The 19,102-nt window shown below is 40.9% G+C and overlaps 1 protein-coding gene across 2 annotated transcripts; it reads right to left on the bottom strand.

Moving 5' to 3' along the window:
- Nucleotides 1–9,761: 9,761 nt before the first annotated feature.
- ubap1 (ubiquitin associated protein 1) lies at nt 9,762–16,987 on the bottom strand. 2 transcript variants are annotated; one of them, XM_017686596.2, is made up of 7 exons: nt 16,814–16,987; nt 15,150–15,198; nt 14,928–15,052; nt 13,909–14,706; nt 13,245–13,415; nt 12,962–13,063; nt 9,762–12,299 (listed from the first exon to the last, which is right to left on the bottom strand). In XM_017686596.2, exons 2-7 carry the CDS (start codon nt 15,187–15,189, stop codon nt 12,159–12,161), a joined length of 1,377 nt encoding a protein of 458 aa, XP_017542085.1. In that variant the 5' UTR covers nt 15,190–15,198; nt 16,814–16,987; the 3' UTR covers nt 9,762–12,158. The 2 variants fall into 2 exon arrangements, with proteins under 2 accessions (XP_017542085.1, XP_017542087.1); XM_017686598.2 differs by having other exon boundaries at nt 16,855–16,983.
- Nucleotides 16,988–19,102: the final 2,115 nt, after the last annotated feature.

The following is a 19,102-nucleotide window of genomic DNA, read 5'->3' on the forward strand; positions in this document are numbered from 1 at the left end:
GGCACTAAACGCTTTGGATGTGTGGTTCCTATCACCAACACTGTGAACAATTCTGACTTGCCGACATCCTTGTGTTTTATTATGTCTACATTTTTAGATTTGTTTTATTATATTTATATAGTACATGGAGAGGCCTTGTTCAGTTGTTATGCTTCTAAACTCAGTGCTCACTTTTAAGAAACACCATATCTGTTAACGTTTAATTAAAACTACATCTCGTGGTGTTTATCTTTTAAATTGATCTGTCATTTTCTTATGATTCTAAATTTATAGATAGATAATTTCTTGTACAACTATTTTCATCACTGTCTGTAATATAAGTGACCTGTCCAGGGTGTATCCTGCCTTCCGCCCGATGACCGCTGGGATAGGTTCCAGCACCCCCCTTGCGTCCCTGAGGGAGAAGCGGCTTAGAAAGTGTGTGTGTGTGTGTGTGTGTGTGTGTGTGTGTGTGTGTAATATAAGTGCTATATAAATAAAAATTATTATATATAAAAAAGCTATTAGGGGTGTACTTTGTGTACTTCTGGTGCCGGTCCCAAGCCCGGATAAGTGATACTTTTTTGATCCCACCTTCGCATTTAACCCATCCATGAAGTGAAACACCACATACACACTAGTGAACACATACACTAGGGGGCAGTGAGCACACTTGCCCAGAGCGGTGGGCAGCCCTATCCACGGCACCCAGGGAGCAGTTGGGGGTTAAGTGTCTTGCTCAAGCACACTTCAGTCATGGACTGTCGGCCCTGGGGATCAAACCGGCAACCTTCTGGTCACAGGGCCAGATCCCTAACCTCCAGCCCACGACTGCCGGTGGAAATTGGACTACTGTAGGTCGAAGACCATCAAAGAGGAGAGGAGGAACGCGGGTTAGAAGGCAACAAGAGAGAAGGAAAGGCAGGGGTGTGGAGGTTAAAGTAGGGACCTGAACATAGGGACAATGACTGGTAAAGGCAGAGAGCTTGCAGACATGATAGAGAGAAGGAAGGTAGATATTCTGTGTGTTCAGGAGACCAGATGGAAAGGAAGCAAGGCCAGGAACATTGGAGGTGGATTCAAACTGTTCTGTCATGGTGTAGAGAGGAAGAGAAATGGAGTAGGGATAATCCTAAAGGAACAGCTAGGGAAAGTGTTCTGAATGTAAAGAGAGTGTCAGACAGGATCATGAGCCTGAAGTTGGAGGTTGATGGTGTGATTTTGAATGTGGTCAGTTCATATGCACCACAGGTTGGTTGTCAGTTAGAGGAGAAAGAGGAATTTTGGAGTAAGATGGATGAAGTGGTAGATGGTGTCCCTAGAGTGAAGAGATTGGTGATTGGTGCAGACTTCAATGGACATGTTGGTGAAGGGAACAGAGGGGATGAAGAGGTGCTGGGTATGTATGGTGTGAAAGACAGAAATGCGGAAGGTCAGAAGGTTGTAGATTTTGCAAAGAGAATGGAAATGGCTGTGGTGAACACGTATTTGCAGAAGAGGGAAGAACACAGGGTGACATACAAGAGTGGAGGGAGGTGCACACAGGTGGATTATATCCTTAGCAGGAGATGCCACCTAAAGGAGATTGGAGATTGTAAAGTGGTGCCAGGGCAAAGTGTAGCAAGGCAGCATAGGGTGGTTGTCTGTAGAATGAGATTAGAAACAAAGAAGAGAAAGAGAGTGAAGACAGAGCCAAAGATTAGATGGTGCAAGCTGAAGGAGGAGGATGGTTGCAGGCAGTTCAGGGAAAAATTGCAACAGGCCCTTGGGGGCAGTGAGGACTGGGAAACTACAGCTAAGGTGGTGAGAGAAACTGGCAAGAATGTGTTGGGTGTTTCGTCTGGTCAGAGGAAAGAAGACAAGCAAAGTTGGTGGTGGAATGAGGAAGTCTAAGAGAGTATTCAGAAGAAGAAGGCAGCTAAGAAAAAGTGGGATAACCAGAGAGATGAAGGAAGTAGGCAGGAGTACTGTGAGGCTAGTCGCATAGCGAAAAGAATGGTGGCAAAGGCAAAGGCCTATGATGAGCTGTATGAGAGGCTGGACAGTAAAGAAAGAGTAAAGGACTTGTATCGTTTGGCTAAATAGAGAGATAGAGCTGGAAAGGATGTACAGCAGGTTAGGCTGATAAAGGATAGAGAGGGAAATGTACTAGTGAGTGAACAGAGAGTGATGAGTAGATGGAAGGAGTACTTTGAAGAACTAATGAATGAGGAAAACGAGAGAGAGAGGAGGACAACGGGGGGAGAGATAGTGGATCAGGAAGTGCAGAGAATTAGTAAAGTGGAAGTGAGGGCAGCTTTAAAAAGGATGAAGAATGGAAAGGCAGTTGGTCCAGATGACATACCTGTGGAGGTATGGAGATGTTTAGGAGAGAAGGCAGTGGACTTTTTAACCAGGTTGTTTAACAAAATTCTGGAGAGTGAGAGGATGCCTGATGAGTGGAGAAGCATTGTATTGGTCCCCATTTTTAAGAACAATGGTGATGTGCAAAGCTGCAGTAACTACAGAGGTATAAAGTTGATGAGCCACACCATGAAGGTATGGGAAAGAGTTGTTGAAGCAAGGCTAAGGCGAGAGGTTCAGATCAGTGAGCAGCAGTTTGGTTTCATGCCCAGAAAGAGTACCACAGATGCAATTTTTGCATTGAGAGTGTTGGTAGAGAAGTACAGAGAAGGTCAGAAGGAGCTGCATTGTGTCTTTGTGGATCTAGAGAAGGCATATGATAGGGTGCCAAGACAAGAACTGTGGTACTGTATGAGGAAGTCAGGTGTAGCTGAAAAGTATGTTAGGGTGGTGCAGGACATGTATGAGGATAGTGAGACAGTGGTGAGGTGTGCAGTTGGAGTGACAAATGGTTTCAAGGTGAAGGTAGGGTTACATCGGGGATCAGCTTTGAGCCCTTTCTTGTTTGCATCATTGCAGTGATGGACAGGTTGACAGATGAGGTAAGGCAGGAGGCTCCATGGACCATGATGTTTGCAGATGACATTGTAATCTGTGGTGAGAGTAGAGAGCAGGTGGAAGAGAATCTGGAGAGGTGGAGGTTTGCACTGGAGAGGAGAGGAATGAAGGTCAGTAGAGACAAGACGGAATACATGTGTGTGAATGAGAGGGAGTCAGGTGGAAAGGTGAAGATGCAAGGAGTAGAGGTCGTAACGGTGGATGACTTCAAATATCTTGGGTAAACCATCCAGAGCAATGGACAGTGCAAAAAAGAGGCGAAGAAGAGGGTCCAGGCAGGATGGAGTGGGTGGAGACGGGTGTCAGGGCTCATGTGTGACAGAAGGATAGCAGCAAGAGTGAAAGGGAAGGTTTACAAGACAGTAGTGCGTCCTGCTATGATGTATGGATTGGAGACTGTGGCTCTGTCTAAAAGACAGGAGGCTGAGTTGGAGGTGGCGGAGATGAAGATGCTGAGATTTTCGTTGGGAGTGACAAGGCTGGACAAGATTAGAAATGAGCAGATCAGAGGGACAGTGAAGGTGGAGCAGTTTGGAGATAAAGCCAGAGAGGCCAGGTTGAGATGGTTTGGAGATGTGTTGAGGAGGAATAGTGAATATATTGGGCAAAGAATGTTGGAGATGGAGCTGCTGGGTAGAAGGAGAAGAGGCAGACCTCAGAGAAGGTTTATGGATCTAGTTAAGGTGGACATGGAGATGGTTGGTGTGAAAGTAGAGGAGGCAATGGATAGGGCAAGATGGAGGCAGATGATCCACTGGGGCAACCCCTAAAGGGAGCGGCCGAAAGAAGATTATTAATTATTATATATATATATATATATATATATATATATATATATATATATATATTCATATATTGTATTTTTTCCCTTGTATATTCTGTTTTTCATGGCAACAGACAATCGTATAAGCATTTCACAGAATGTTATACTGTGTATGGCTGTGTGTGTGACCAATTAAGCATGATTTGATTTGAAACGTAGCTGTGCTGTTAAGATTTAGGAAAACATTGCACAGTGAACAGTGAATAAGTTCACGAGTAGGCCATTCCAAACACAGAGGGATTCTTTCGAACCAGCATTCGATTCAGTTCACAGACGCTTTTTTTTATTGTGTTTCAGTAATGTTGTCAATAAATTCTGCCTAAAAAGAGAAAAGCCCACCGAAGAATCAAATTAACACAACTTTACCCCAAATGTAGCCAGTCATCAAAGGCACCTTTGGTGTCCAAAGTTTGCTTTTTTAGTTTGCACTGAAGCTACAAAAATAATGAAGCTAAAAAATAATGCAAGTATATCCAAAGGAAGGCTGCATCCAGAATGCACTATACAGTGTTTCAGCCATGTTTTATCGTTGTTTGAATTCTTAATGATAAATATTTTGGTCATGCATGGTCGTTCTTGAGTCAGTTCAAACTCTGTGTAGAGAATGTGTTGACAAGTGAACACAATAAATGTCACCCAAAATCTTTAAGATGGCCCTAGAAGTTTAAAATCTGTGCAAGTAAAGTTGCTCATAAAGTTTATGGACGTGGTTGTGAATGGTGTTCTTGAAGAAAATTGAGAAAATGAGTGTGTCTTTATAACTGTGCATTATAAATAAATGATTTGTGTGGCAGAAGAATTAACTAAAGTGGAAATTTCATGTTTTTTTAGCATGCGTTAGCATACACTACAGACTCTGGAACTGTTTGAAGTGTATTTCTGCCCAGTATAAACGCAAAGATAGTAATTAAACTCAGAGAAACATCTAATTTGATGTGCCGGTGCATTCGTCGACCCCACAGGGTTAAAGACCATAAGCTTGATTTTACGTTTCTAACAGAAACATGGTTAAATGAAAATGGCACAGCAACCGTACCTGTAGCTGCTGCTGAAAATGACAGATGTACGAATACAGTAAGATAGAGCAGAGGAAAGCCAAGCATTCCAAATAATACAAGTCTAGGGGATTTGTAACCTTTGCAATGAACCTTTTTAGTGACACACACGTCTGTGTTATTTAATGCAATACACAAATCTACGTATATGTATATGTATAACCTGTCAGACAAGCAGCGCAATAGAATTCACTGAAGTTATAGAGACATTTGACATCCTAGATCTGGCAGTTCTAAAGGTTTAAACACTACTGTGTCCCTCATCTCTGATGTTTTCATCTTATTTTCTTTCAAGACAAAGAAATAAGGAAGAAAGTGCCTGCAAATATTTTTAAAAATGTTACATTGACTCAGAAACAGTTAAGATGTTTAAAAATCTTTACAATAGTGCTGATATAAATACTGGATTAAAGGAAACTCTTGACATTCTTTCATCTGACAAATGAAAGAAAAACTTGTGTACTCATAAAAATGCATGGATGAATGATATTCTCAAAGAACAGATCTCCACCTACTAATAATAATAACTAATAATGCTATGAAAATATCCAGACAGTCACATTTCGGTAGTGTAATTAGTAAAGATAATCTCAAAGTCCTTGTTTCCACCATAGACTAATTAACCCTCTGCTACTGTGTCTCATGGTAAATTTCTATAAAATTGGAATTTCTTTTAAATAAGAATAAAAAAAAAAATAGACTTGATAAGACCGGGTGTAGCTCAGCCGACTGAAACAACCGTCTTTATAAGCCACCTACATCAGTGATGACATCTTTCTCTGTTATAAAGTATCAGGAGGTTACAACTGTTATAAACACATTTTTGGCTACATGTGACCTTGACCCTGTTTCTACTTCACTCAAGTTTTTGATTGTGTTCAGAATGACACATTAACTATTGTAAACTGTTCTCTGTCAACAGGTTTTTTTTCCAGATGTAGATAAAACTATTCTACTATAGCATCTACTACAAAAAGAGTAGTATGGATCCTTGCATTCTCAGTAAATGTAGACCAATTTCTAATTGCGGTGATGCACAAAATCCTTCTATTCTGGAGAAGCTTGGCTCTTGTGCTTCGTATACCAAACCTGAAAGGCGTAGCCTTAGGCTCTGAGCTCTGTTTTATCCCGCATGTAAATGCAGTCACTAAAGTAGGTTTTTATCACTTGAGAAATATTAAAATTGAGACTTTTCTATCTTTAGAGGGACACTCATTCATGAAGCTCTACAGCTTGCACAAAATGCAGTAGTACGGATCCCAAAAAAAAGAAAACAAGGGGCTCATATCACTCCTGTTTTGAAAGAACTGCACTGGATACCCCGTATCTTTCAGGAAAGAATTCTGCTAGTAGTTTTTCCAAGGCTATTAATCTACAAATGAACTTTAACACTTTTAAGAAATTTTAGCATTATTCAACATCTCTAGTATTTATCTTTTTAATTTGATGTGTCACTGTCTAATATGATTTTAAACTAATACTCATATATTCTTCTATTACCACTGCTATTAAAATGCTCTATAAGTAAAGATGTTCCTATTGTTATTACACTTGTTACTGAGAAGCTGGATAAAATAACGGGCCTCATTCACCAATCGGTCTTAAGAGCAAATTTTCTTCCCCAAAACCTGCGACTCACTAATGTTTTCTTGTTTGGAATTTGTTCTTGGGAAACAACAGAATTTACACACACTCAAGAGCACAAATGTGTGAACAGTTCTGCAGTTTAAAAGCACATCTTGAATCTAACATCGACTTTTTCTTAGGATCTTCCTCAAGAACAGATTAAAGAAAAAACTTAAGAGGATATTAGTAAATAAGGCCCATAATTTTTATTTGATTGCTGAGGACACAGCCTCCCCTCCACAGATAGATGGTGGTCTGTTCCGACTGGTGTGCTTGCATTCTGTGTATTGTTACACTTAGATGCACTCATGCATTCATAATCCGATCACAATCGAATTTCTGCAGTTATCTGATTATTCAGATGGGCATGTAAACAGCATACTCTGATTTCTTAGATCAGAGTAAGGTCTAGAAATGTGATTATGAGAGCTGGATTTTAGCTAGGTAATGACTTCTCAGTGCATGTAAACTCTTACTCTGATTTCTTTCAGATTTCTCAGTCTGCACATGTGAAAATAGACCGCGGAAATGAGCAAGCAGTATTGCTGTGAGATGCAGCAAAACACTTTTGGAGCGACGCTGAAACCAAATACATGCTTGAAGAAATAAACGATTTAAATATTTTTCATCTTCTAGATGATGTATCTTCATTTTTCCAGGTAAAGTGGCATTTTCTTTTTTTTAAGCCGCAGGACAAAGTTACATTTATGTCAAGTCTTCTTCTGTGAATTTATTGGCTGGCTGCAAAGCAGAAATCCGATTATTGCCTGACTCATGTACAGTGAAGGAAATAATTATTTGATCCCTCGCTGATTTTGTAAGATTGTCCACTGACAAAGAAATTAACAGTCTGTAACTTTTAATGGTAGGTTTATTTTAACAGTGAGAGATAGAACATTGAAAAGAAAATCACATCACAGAAAATATAAAAATTGATTTGCATTTCATTGAGTGAAATAAGTATTTGATCCCCTACCAACCATTAAGAGTTCTGGCTCCCACAGACTGTTTAGATACTTCTAATTTCAACTTGTCACCTGTATAAAAGACACCTGATCAATCAAGCAATCAGACTCCAACCTCTCCACCATAGGCAAGACCAAAGAGCTGTCTAAGGATGTCAGAGACAAGATTGTAGACCTGCAGAAGGCTGGAATGGGCTACAAAACCATAAGCAAGACGTTGGGTGAGAAGGAGACAACTATTGGTGCAATTGTTCGAAAATAGAAGAAACACAAAATGACCATCAATCGACCTCGGTCTGGGGCTCCATGCAAGTTCTCACCTCATGGGGTATCAATGATCATGAGAAAGGTGAGAAATCAGACTAGAACTACATGGGAGTAGCTTGTTAATGATCTCAAGGCAGCTGGGACCACAGGCCCCAAGAAAACCCTTTGTAACACAATATGCCGTGATGGATTAAAATCCTGCAGGGCCCACAAGGTCCCCCTGCTCAAGAAGGCACATGTGCAGACCCGTGTGAAGTTTGCCAATGAACACCTGAATGATTCAGAGAGTGCTTGGGAGAAGAGTGCTGTGGTCAGATGAGACTAAAATCGAGCTCTTTGGCATCAACTCAACTCGCCGTGTTTGGAGGAAGAGAAATGCTGACTATGGCACCATATGACACCATCCCCACCATCAAGCATGGAGATGGAAACATTATGCTTTGGGGGTGTTTCTCTGCTAAGGGACAACTTCACTGCATCGTCGAGAGGATGGACGGGGACATGTACCATAAAATCCTGAGTGAAAACCTCCTTCCCTCCGCTGGTACACTGAAAATGGGTCGTGGATAGGTGGATAGGATAGGTCTTCCAGCACGACAATGACCGAAAACATACAGCCAAGGCAACAAAGGAGTGGCTCAAGAATAAGCACATTAAGGTCACGGAGTGGCCTAGCCAGTCTCCAGACCTTAATCTAATAGAAAACCTGTGGAGAGAGCTGAAGCTTTTAGCTGCCAAGTGATAGCCTCGAAACCTTAAGGATTTAGAGATGATCTGCAAAGAGGAGTGGACCAAAATTCCTCCGGATATGTGCACAAACCTGATCATCAACTATAAGAAACGTCTGACATCTGTGCTTGCCAAGGGTTTTGCCAGCAAGTACCAAGACTTGTTTTGCTAGGGAATCAAATACTTATTTCACCCAATGAAATGCAAATCAATTTATCTAGTTTGTATAATGTGACTCTGGATTTTCTTTTCAATATTCTATCTCTCACTGTTAAAATAAACCTGCCATTAAAAGTTATAGACGGTTCATTTCTTTGTCAGTGGGCAAACTTACAAAATAAGCGAGGGATCAAATAATTATTTCCTCCACTGTAGAGGCAGAGTTTTCCCATTACCAGATTAAGTGCGTGTAAATGAGTTGATCGGATATTGACAAAATCTGATTTTCGGTAGTTATCGGATTATTGCTAGCAAGCTACTGCACTTTAATTAGAAAACAAGGGCACTTACTGGAGTATAGCCATAGTTTAACTTTTTTCAAAATTTCTGCATAATTGCTGAAATTTAAACAAAGTCATTCAGAGTGGTTTGATGTGATCATTGTACAAATTCAGAAAGTTTTACAGTAGTGGTGATAGAAACTACAGGTCATAATGTAGCCATTTTTTGCTATTGAAAACGATCAGTCTACCTACATTTAACGTTAATTAACTAAAACAGTAAAATGTTTTTTGTAGGGCACTACGACCCGTATTACCTGTATGTATGTGTGGATTTTAGAAAAAAATGCAAAACCGCCATGAACCAATGTCTCAGACATCACGTTGTTTTCATAATTACTCAACCATTTTCTGTGAAGTAGCTTTAAGTGGCACTAAACACTTTTGATGTGTGGTTCCTTTCACCACCACTGTGAACAATTCTGCCTTGCCAAGTTTCTCCAGAACACAGCATTTCATATCAAGTTTGACATGAGCCCTAAACCCATAGATAGTATGCAGACGCTGTTATTCTCTTTTCACCATGGCAGATGACAATTTTGTCATCTTTATTGCTTTCGTTACAAGTCTGTCCACAAAAAAGGACAGAAGATGTACTTCCAGCAACTGTAAGTCACTGCAGATTTGCAGATATATTTCAGACAATGGTCATAAACACCCCAACACATTTCTACATATGACCAACAATTTTGGACAGCCTTAATCTTTAAAAAGATGAAGGTTAATCATACTGAACTGCCAGATGATTTAGGAGGAGATTGAACATTTAAAGTCACATTTCCAGATTGACTGAAAGTGTTGCTGGACACAACTTAACCCTGGTCCCTGGTAAAGGACATCCACAGTGAAACATGAATGATAAAAGTTTAAGCTTTACTCTGTTCAAAAGAAACAATCCCATGTCAGGAACTGTACTGGCGAATTTATGCATTTTCACTACATTAGGATGTGGTCACCGCCAACAACTTTATCTCACAAATCTTTTTTACCCCTTTTGAACCTCACCACCTTCAATGGATTGAAATGCCAAAGCCAAATTACAAAAGCAGTAGAGGAATTACCCTGTTTACACCCTGTAACACCCATCTAGAAATCATTTCGAAGAAGCAAGGAAGTACCAGCTCATTAAAACTGAAACATTAAACGTGATCATGTCATTTCAAACATAAAACCTGAACTTGAAGTTGTCTGCGAACCTGACTGTTAGGAGAAACTGATCTGGGCTGGGTTTTCAGGAAATTTGATTCTTAAATGGTCGAGCAAGCATCACACTGAACACTCTCTCAGGCCAGTTAAGACAACCTTTACACCAACATGCTTTTGGGAAACTAGACTCTGGACTCCTGCAAATGTTTAGTTTCCCAACAGTATATTAGTGTTTAGGTCATTTCAACTGGAGTGAGAGTGTTCAGTGTGATGCTTGCTCTATCACTCCAGTTTAGATAACCTTAACACTAATATGCTTTTGGGAAACTGGACTCTGGAGCACCTGCAAATGTTCAGTGAATCACTGTTTGCTGTAATAGGCCAGCAGTCCCACCTCAAAGAAGGGAACCATCCATTTGTCAATCAACTCGCTCATATTGTATCCTTGTCATTAATATGAACTTCACAGTGATGAATAGTGCTTAATGCAGTTTCAGCTGTACCAAAGTTTGCTTGTACAGTTTTTCCAGTAAGCTTTTAAGCCAATATTAAACCAGATAACTGCCTCTTATTTACTAAAGAAGGAGTAAAATTGTGTATAGATGCCACTTTCTTTCACCCCACTCAAAATAACATAAAACCACATGAAAGTGTTTGGCTGCTGAACTATGAAGGGATTAAAATATAATCCTTAAACAAAAAGTCCCAAAATGGCATACCAAGTATTGGCCCAGCTCAACAGCCACTATGAATGCATGTCACATCGACATAGCTTTCGCTGAGCAGAGGTCAACAGTCCAAATTATTGAGCCATAAGAAAAGTGATTAGCGTGTTACACAATTGAAGCACAAACTACGTATGAATAAGCTACAGGAGTGAAACTGGTTACAGTAGTTTTGCAGTCATTTTAGCTTAGTCATCAACGTTCTTAACACGTCAAGAAATGCAAGCATGGATGCATATAGTGATCACCCTCTAATGGGACTCTAATCACCCACCAAGCACATGGCAAGACTTTACAGCCCCAACCCTTGATCTGTCCACTGCAAAATCGTGAGACGCTTTCTTGAATTAACCACATTGACATGAATTTCCAAATACTTGTAACATCCACTGGCTAATGGTAAAGATTTTCTAAATCTTTATTACAGATTGAAAGTGTCAGTGTATCCTTGAACAAATTTAAATAAGTTTATATTAATATCTGTGATTCGGTGTCTGTGCAGTATCCAGACTTGCATGACATTTGGATGAAAATGCTTTGACGTTTTAAATATTGCATTTCCAGAAACACTTCGGCTCTTTCCTTTCAACTTAAATGTGCTGTCCATTCCAGTGCAAAAGCCATCTAGGCATCTTTTTCTTAACTGCTGTCCTCAACATACACTGCGGTAATTAGTCCGGTTAATTAAGTTCCTATACCAGAGGGCAAAGAAACAGAATCTTGAAAAAAGGACAAAAATAAACAAAATGATTTTGTCTGTTAAACAGCTCAACAAATTAACATATGAATAAAAAAACAGCAGAGACAGATCAGAGAAAAAGAAAGCCAGTCAGTAGCAGGAACAGAGAGGGCACTTCTTTGAGTTCTCTGTTCAGAAATGGTGTGCATGTATGTGTTAAGTTCCCATCAGTTCTGAAAGCCTGCGCTCAGCAGCGAGAGATGGCAGCGTTGTAGCTGGGAGTGAGTCCATGTCCTGTGGAACTGGACTCCCATTGGAATCCTCTCAATTCCTTCTCTTCAGCACCACCCCAATGTCCGCCAGTTCCCCCTGTGTGGCAATGGAGAACCAAGCCAATGCTGCTCCACTGGCGAGGGCTCAGTCTCCTCCCACCCACAACCACTCTAAGATCACTTAACAGGGTTATAGCTGAGGCGGGATGAAGGTGACGCTGCATGGTCCGATTCAAACCCTACCTCAAAGGGCTTATGTTTTTTAAGGGGTACATATTTACTTATTCTGTCTGAGGCACCCTCAGCCTACACCCCTACCTCCATTTCCTTCACATGCTCTCGCCCACAAGCACTCTCTAACTCATTCTCTCTGTGGTCGCAGTGTTGAGGGGCAAGGAAGGGGTGACTCTAGGAGGACACACTGCTCTGGTTCAGCTTGCAGCAGCACGGGCCATCAAGTCCTCCAGAGCTTTGTCCTGATCATTATTATGCACTAACAGAACCTCTTTAATGGCATCTCTTTCAAAGCCCATCTCACCAAACTGGGACATCAGCTGCAGAAACTGCAGAGCCTGAAAGATGAGAGAAATAAACATATTAAACAGTGATTATGGTACTTTTCACCTAAATATTACATCTCTGCAATACCATGTAAGCTTGAGCTGACTACTCCGAGTCAACTGCCCATAGTTTCATCTATCGTGCTCGTCAACTGAGTCGGATGATTTGTTCTGTTCCGTTGTAAGATGGAGCTTCTATTTGTCCCCAAAGTCATACTTCATAAACTGATAAAGCTGTGCAGCAGCCTTCTGTGCATGGAGTGGCTTTCCTCACAAGACATGAACTTAATAGGAGCTTAAAAGATTTTCATGTTGTGATAACATCAGTTATTAAAAACAAGAACGATAAACACATAGCTATTCTTTAGGCTCCTTTACACGGTTATGGCATGGCTGTTTTATTGTTTCAACAAGAAGTTATTCATATCTGTAAACACAGCCATTAATAAACCTATAGTAAAACCTACCAAACCAGTATCAAACCACAGCAAGAACAACACAATATCAAAGGCCTAAAGTGCTGTCGTATCAATTACACATCACATACAGAAAGTAAAGTTAAAAACGTATTTGCAAATATATACAAAATATATGGAAAAATCTATCTACACTGAGAACCAGAGAGAGCTCTTATATGATAAAACATTCATGTGTGAATCTTTCCTTCAACAAACCTTTTCCTCAGAGCACTGGTACATCTCCAAACACTCTTCCACAGCAGTGGCGTCAAAGCCTCGCTCACACAGTCGACTGTGGACAAAAAGGTACTCCAGAACCTGTAGGTGAGGACACAGTACAAAGCCTTTAGACAAAACATGCAACAATAGCAAAATAAAAGGCCTTTCTTCTACTTTCTGGCACCAACTCCCATTATTTCTGCAGCAAAATGGCATCCCATTCATAAACTTGTCCCTGATTGCACCAAAACTTTCAAAAAACAAATAAATAATAACAAACCTGTTCAACATTTTGCCCTTGCCTCTGCATGGCTTTGAGAACGCCCTCATAAGAGTAGCCCATGCCCACTATTGTCTCCACACATTGTCGCTCACTAGGAGAAAGACTGAGCAGCGCTTCACTAGCAGGTCTGGGGTGTGAGGGAGGACCAGCGGCAGGGACAGGACTGGACTATAAGACAGAAAAACGATAATTACCTTAAGCCATGGGATATTAAGCATTAGCTTGAGCATCATAACATAGTGATAAGGAAAGCACACCACTGTTGGTGTTGTTAGGGATGAGGTAATCAACTGAAAAGCATTCAGCACAGTCAAATGGGGAATTACATTGTTTTTTGCCTGTTAAGATTTTTATAATTATTTGCATTATATCGATTAGACAAACAAAATATCTTTGAGTGGTTTGATATAAAATGCTGCAATAAAAAAAAAAAAAAAAAAAAAAAAAAAAAAAAAAAAACTGGTCATTTTGGATAGCAAATGTGACCTCTGGTTTCCATCACCACAATGCATCGTTTCACGTGAAATCACCCTTAATGACCGTGTAGATCGAACAGACTGATTTCCGCAGAAATGCATAATTAGCTAATAATAAACAGTTTATTATCAGGTTTAATTTGTGTGTTGAAGCAGTAAAATCAGCAACCTGTGTGGTCCAGTACCTGCTTTGGTGTGCCATTTGGAGCATGGCCTGACAGTTCTACATGCATCGAAGAATTGGTATGTGGTATTGATCTCAGCAGCAATGGTGGGGTACCATTAGGTAGGCTGCGTGGAGGGGCTGCTGGGTACAAGTTGAGGGGAGCCTCTGAGGGTGAATCCCCTGGGTCTGACAGCTTGGGAAAAGTCAGAGAGCGAATGTTGCAGGGACGTTCAGCATCAATTTGTCCTCTGGTGGCCACCACGCCCCCGCCACCTGGACGCTCCAGGTCCAGCAGTCCTATCAGCCCATTGGGTTTATGGAAGAGGGCCGATTTGGCTTGTAGAGGTGGGGTGTTGCTCTGTGAGGTGGGACGAGGTTCTGGAGGAGGGGGCTCAGGGGCTGAGATAGATGACTGTGGCTGGCTCTGGAGGATGCTGCGCAGCTCCTCTTTATCATCCAGCGTTTTGAGCTCCAGTTTGTCAAAAGGGTCCTCCTCTCGCTCAAAGTCAGCCAGGTTCAGACTCTGAGGGGCTGGGTTGTTGGGTGCTGGTTGTGCTGGTCCAAAACTTGGGGCAGGAAGTGGGGTCAGGATGGCATTATGCCGGAGGCCTGCCAGGACAGGATTCAGTGCAGGTGGGAGGAGGTCCTGTTCATCGGCAGGATGGGCTTTCAATCCAGCATCACTGTCCTGTGAAGCAGCCTGCCTGTCTTTCTCAGATTCCACCCGCCTTAACTCAGCTGCCTGAGCCTCGTCAGCTCGCACCTTGGCCAGGTCCTCCCCCCAGCGCGCACTTAGTTTCTCTAATGAGAAGTCATACTGCAAAAAAGATCATGTGCAGTTAATACCAAGAGAAATTTAATTCAATTATTTTAGAAATTAGCAATGTTTAATCAAGTGATTTATTTCAATATTTATTCATTCACCAGACTGAGCTCTTAACTGAGTTTCTTTCTTTCTTTTTTTTGGTAACTTTATTATAAATTATAATAAAGATAAAAAAAATTATTTAAAAAATAATTTTAAGCATTCAGACTGACCTGCATGTCTGACAGCAAAGAATGACAGTCAGGCAAACAGAAGCCAATGGGCAGACCCACTTTTGCAGGGCAGCGAAATTTGTCGTTGAGCTTGAAAGGAACGTCATCAAGGTAGCTGATGGGTCCTAGATATAAGGATTAAGAGAACAGAAAGAGAAGAAAATAAATTCATAGCCAAAATTTTAAGGCGAGGAAACCAGACAAAATGACCAGGCGACTCACCATTGTTGTGGATATCTGATCCAGACTTCCTCGCAGCCATTTAGAGTATCTAAAAGAACACAAAGACAACATTTCAGAATTTCAAACATAGGAGCATACAGACTTGAATTATTTCTTTCACTGAACACATACAGTGTCAACGCTTAACTGCTTCCTCAACTGGAATGACCAAACTTCACCACACTAATGTCAGCAGAGAGCATGTGTGTGAGCTTAGAGCAAACCCTAAATGTCACAGACAAAAGGGATGTGTTTTTACAAAACTGTACCATTCAATCAGTTGCACAGTATTCTCATATCCTTATCACTTGAACACATAAGGGACAAACAATCTCAAACATGTGAACTATTTGTAATATGTGATCAAATAGGTCTCCTATTACAACCTTCAAGAGGAACTAAACACTAATCAAGCATCTGATGGTCTGTTGGCAAATATTGACAGGGCACCACCTGTTTCACTACCATCTCCTGCATCCGCTTCATCACACTGACAACCTCCACTGTCAAATCCCAAATTGATTCAAGATTAAATTATAGCTGCACAAAAAAAAAAACCCACAAACACAAACAACAGGTCTTAAAGGGGAATTCCATATTTTTTCAAAATGTCTGCAAAGTTAAACAGATAAGATCTAATGACAGTCACTCAGAGTGGCTTGGTGTGAAATGCTCCACTCATGAGAAACTTACAGCGTCAGTGGTGGCGATAGGAACCAGACATCTGAAGAGTTTAATACCTCTTAAGGCTCTCTCAAACAAACATATTAGATGAAATGATTAAGAATATGCTGTCTGGTGGCTGAGACAATGTTGAATGATAACTTTACTACAGCACAACTTTGGCCTATGTATATATATTTTAAACTTAATCATGGCAGACGAGTACATGCAGGATGTTGTAAGGCAAAACAGCCCCCAAAGAAAACTTTTTTCCAGACTTACCTCTATCGCATCATCATCAAAATTACATAAAAACCTGTTGTAGACATGGTGACCCCGGGTCGTATCTCCACCACTGTAAGGAAATCTGGGTAAATTACCCAAACAACCATTTGTCAAACCATCCCGAATGTCTTTGTTTACATCTCAACCGCTGATTTCTGTAGAAATTTGGGGAAAAAATCGGTGGAATTCTCCTTTGAGTAACGTTAGCTCAAGCCAGCGCTGCTGCGCAACAAGAAGTTGAGGCAATGGCCCTTAAGTTCCTACGAGCATCGACAACTTAAAGTCAGGAAACCCTTTCAGGACAAAATAATGAAGATTACAATAACAGCTAATGTGACTCACTATCCAGACTGTAAGCCACAACACAGAAGGCCAAATCATCACAGCTCAGCTCAGCTCAGCTCAGCTTGGCAAGCTGGTTCGACTTGTTCACTTCTATTTGGTGTAACGTTACAATTTTATATGGACATAAGCCTTAATGTCACCACAACATTCGTAAAACGGCGTGGAAGCAAGTACTAGTTGTGAAGGTACTCTCAAAATTATATCAACTGCTTAAACTGACAGCTGACTGAGTGACTTTTGAGGCGAATCAAAGTCCAAATCAGCGGCTAAGCTAAGCTAAGCTATGCTAAGCTACCTCTCAAACACAGGCCTTACAGACAGAAAGCCACCGCCCCGGCTCTAAATTCTCCGTGTATCATTCGCGCATTTACCAGCATCTGCTCTGTCCTGGGTCTCCAAAAACTCTTCTCACCCTTCTTCCAACATACACCGTCCGACCGAGACTCTCGACTGAGGAATATTACTGAAAACCAAATGTGTTTCCTGCTTCATCGCGGGTCGCCATCTTGGTCGGAGCAGCCTACCCTCCTCTGGTTCCTGGGTGACGGACACGCCCACCGCTGACAGACGTCGGCCCCGACCAATCGCAACACGAGGTTGTACAGCATCAGAGAGGAGGCGTAACCCTGCACATGGGTTCAACCAAAGAACCAGGCCGTCAAAATACAATATGTAATGTCTCAGAGTGAGTCAGAGCTTGGTAGGTTGAACACAAACGAAGTTAAAGCGCTGCTTAAGTGAAATAGGGACTATTTTAATGTACTGATGCACGCTTGGCCTGAAATAAAAAAGCTCAACAGTACTACAGATGCTGCCATCAACACGATACAGGGGAACACACACACACACACACACACACACACACACACACACACACACACACACACACACACACACTGACAAATTAGTTACTAACTGTTAATGACTAAAACAGAACTGAGTTGAAAGGAGTTTCATTTCTTCATACATAAATACATACATTCCTTCATAACGTAACTAATTAATACCCACCTCTAAGAACTAATAATGTATGAACAGTCACTTTGCTCATTTGGCTGTATTGACTGAAGTAAGTAGTAGTTAGTAGTCAACAGTTAATATGTAGAAATATAAAATGTATAGACATGGATATAAATAAATCAATAATAATGATACTGCTACTGCTGCTGCTACTGCTACTGCTGCTACTACTACTACTACTACTACTCCTACTACTGCTACTACTATTACTGCTACTACTACTACTACTACTACTGCTGCTGCTACTGCTACTGCTGCTACTACTACTACTGCTACTACTACTGCTACAACTATTACTGCTACTACTACTACTACTACTACTGCTGCTGCTACTGCTACCACTACTGCTTCTACTACTACTGCTACTTCTACTACTACTGCTGCTACTGCTACTACTACTACTACTACTACTACTACTGCTTCTACTATTACTGCTACTACTACTACTACTACTACTGCTACTGCTACTGCTGCTACTACTACTACTGCTACTACTACTGCTACAACTATTACTGCTACTACTACTACTACTACTACTGCTGCTGCTACTGCTACCACTACTGCTTCTACTACTACTGCTACTTCTACTACTACTGCTGCTACTGCTACTACTACTACTACTGCTTCTACTACTGCTACTACTACTGTTACTGGGACTGCTACTACCGCTACCACTACTACTACTACTACTACTGCTGCTACTGCGACTACTACTACTACTACTACTGCTACTGGGACTACTACTGCTACTACTACTACTGCTACTGCGACTGCTACTACTACTACTACTGCTACTACTACTGCTACTGCGACTACTACTACTACTACACTGGCTTCTACTTATGACTGGTCACAAATCTGAGACTTCAAGTTCTCAGTGTCTGTCCACACCCTGCACGACTACAAAAACACTGCCCCCGTAGGACACACCTTGAGTCCCAGCTTATTATAATGTACACCTCTTTCTGAAACGTATCTATAACTGGGACTGGTCGCAGGAAAAAAATCGTAGGATGGTTGTTACATTCGTTTCATACTCCTTAGTGATTTTTAGGATTGTATAAATGGTGAAGTTACCTTAAGTGCGCTTGAAAACATATCACAATGCACCTTAAAGGTAGAGGCTGTATATGTGTCCCAACTTCAGGGTTCTCCACTCCAGTGCTGGGGATCCACTGGTCTGCACAGTTTCAACTGCTCCACGCCTAATGGGCTATTCAAAGCAACTGTCACTGAAGTAGTCACTCACTTTCATTTTGTACTCAACTAGGAACTAACTAGGAACTAAGGGTTAACTTGAGGCACAACCTCAGTTTGTAAGCTCCTGTACATTTCACTTTTTTAGCAAATTAATGTAATGTGTGTTGAGTACATACATACACACACACACACACACACACACACACACACACACACACACACACACACACACACACACACATATACATACATACACACACACACACACACATATATATATATATATATATATATATATATATTCTATTACTATACATAAAAAGTAATTTGTTTAGAATACATGTATATTTAGAATACATACAAATAGAATATATTTAGAAAATATTTTCTCAAAGGGCTCTCTATAGCACCATAAAGGGTTCTCCTATTGTAATGAGCCT

This window comes from Pygocentrus nattereri, chromosome 16 (genome assembly GCF_015220715.1).
Source record: "Pygocentrus nattereri isolate fPygNat1 chromosome 16, fPygNat1.pri, whole genome shotgun sequence".
NCBI classification, from domain to species: Eukaryota; Metazoa; Chordata; class Actinopteri; order Characiformes; family Serrasalmidae; genus Pygocentrus; species Pygocentrus nattereri.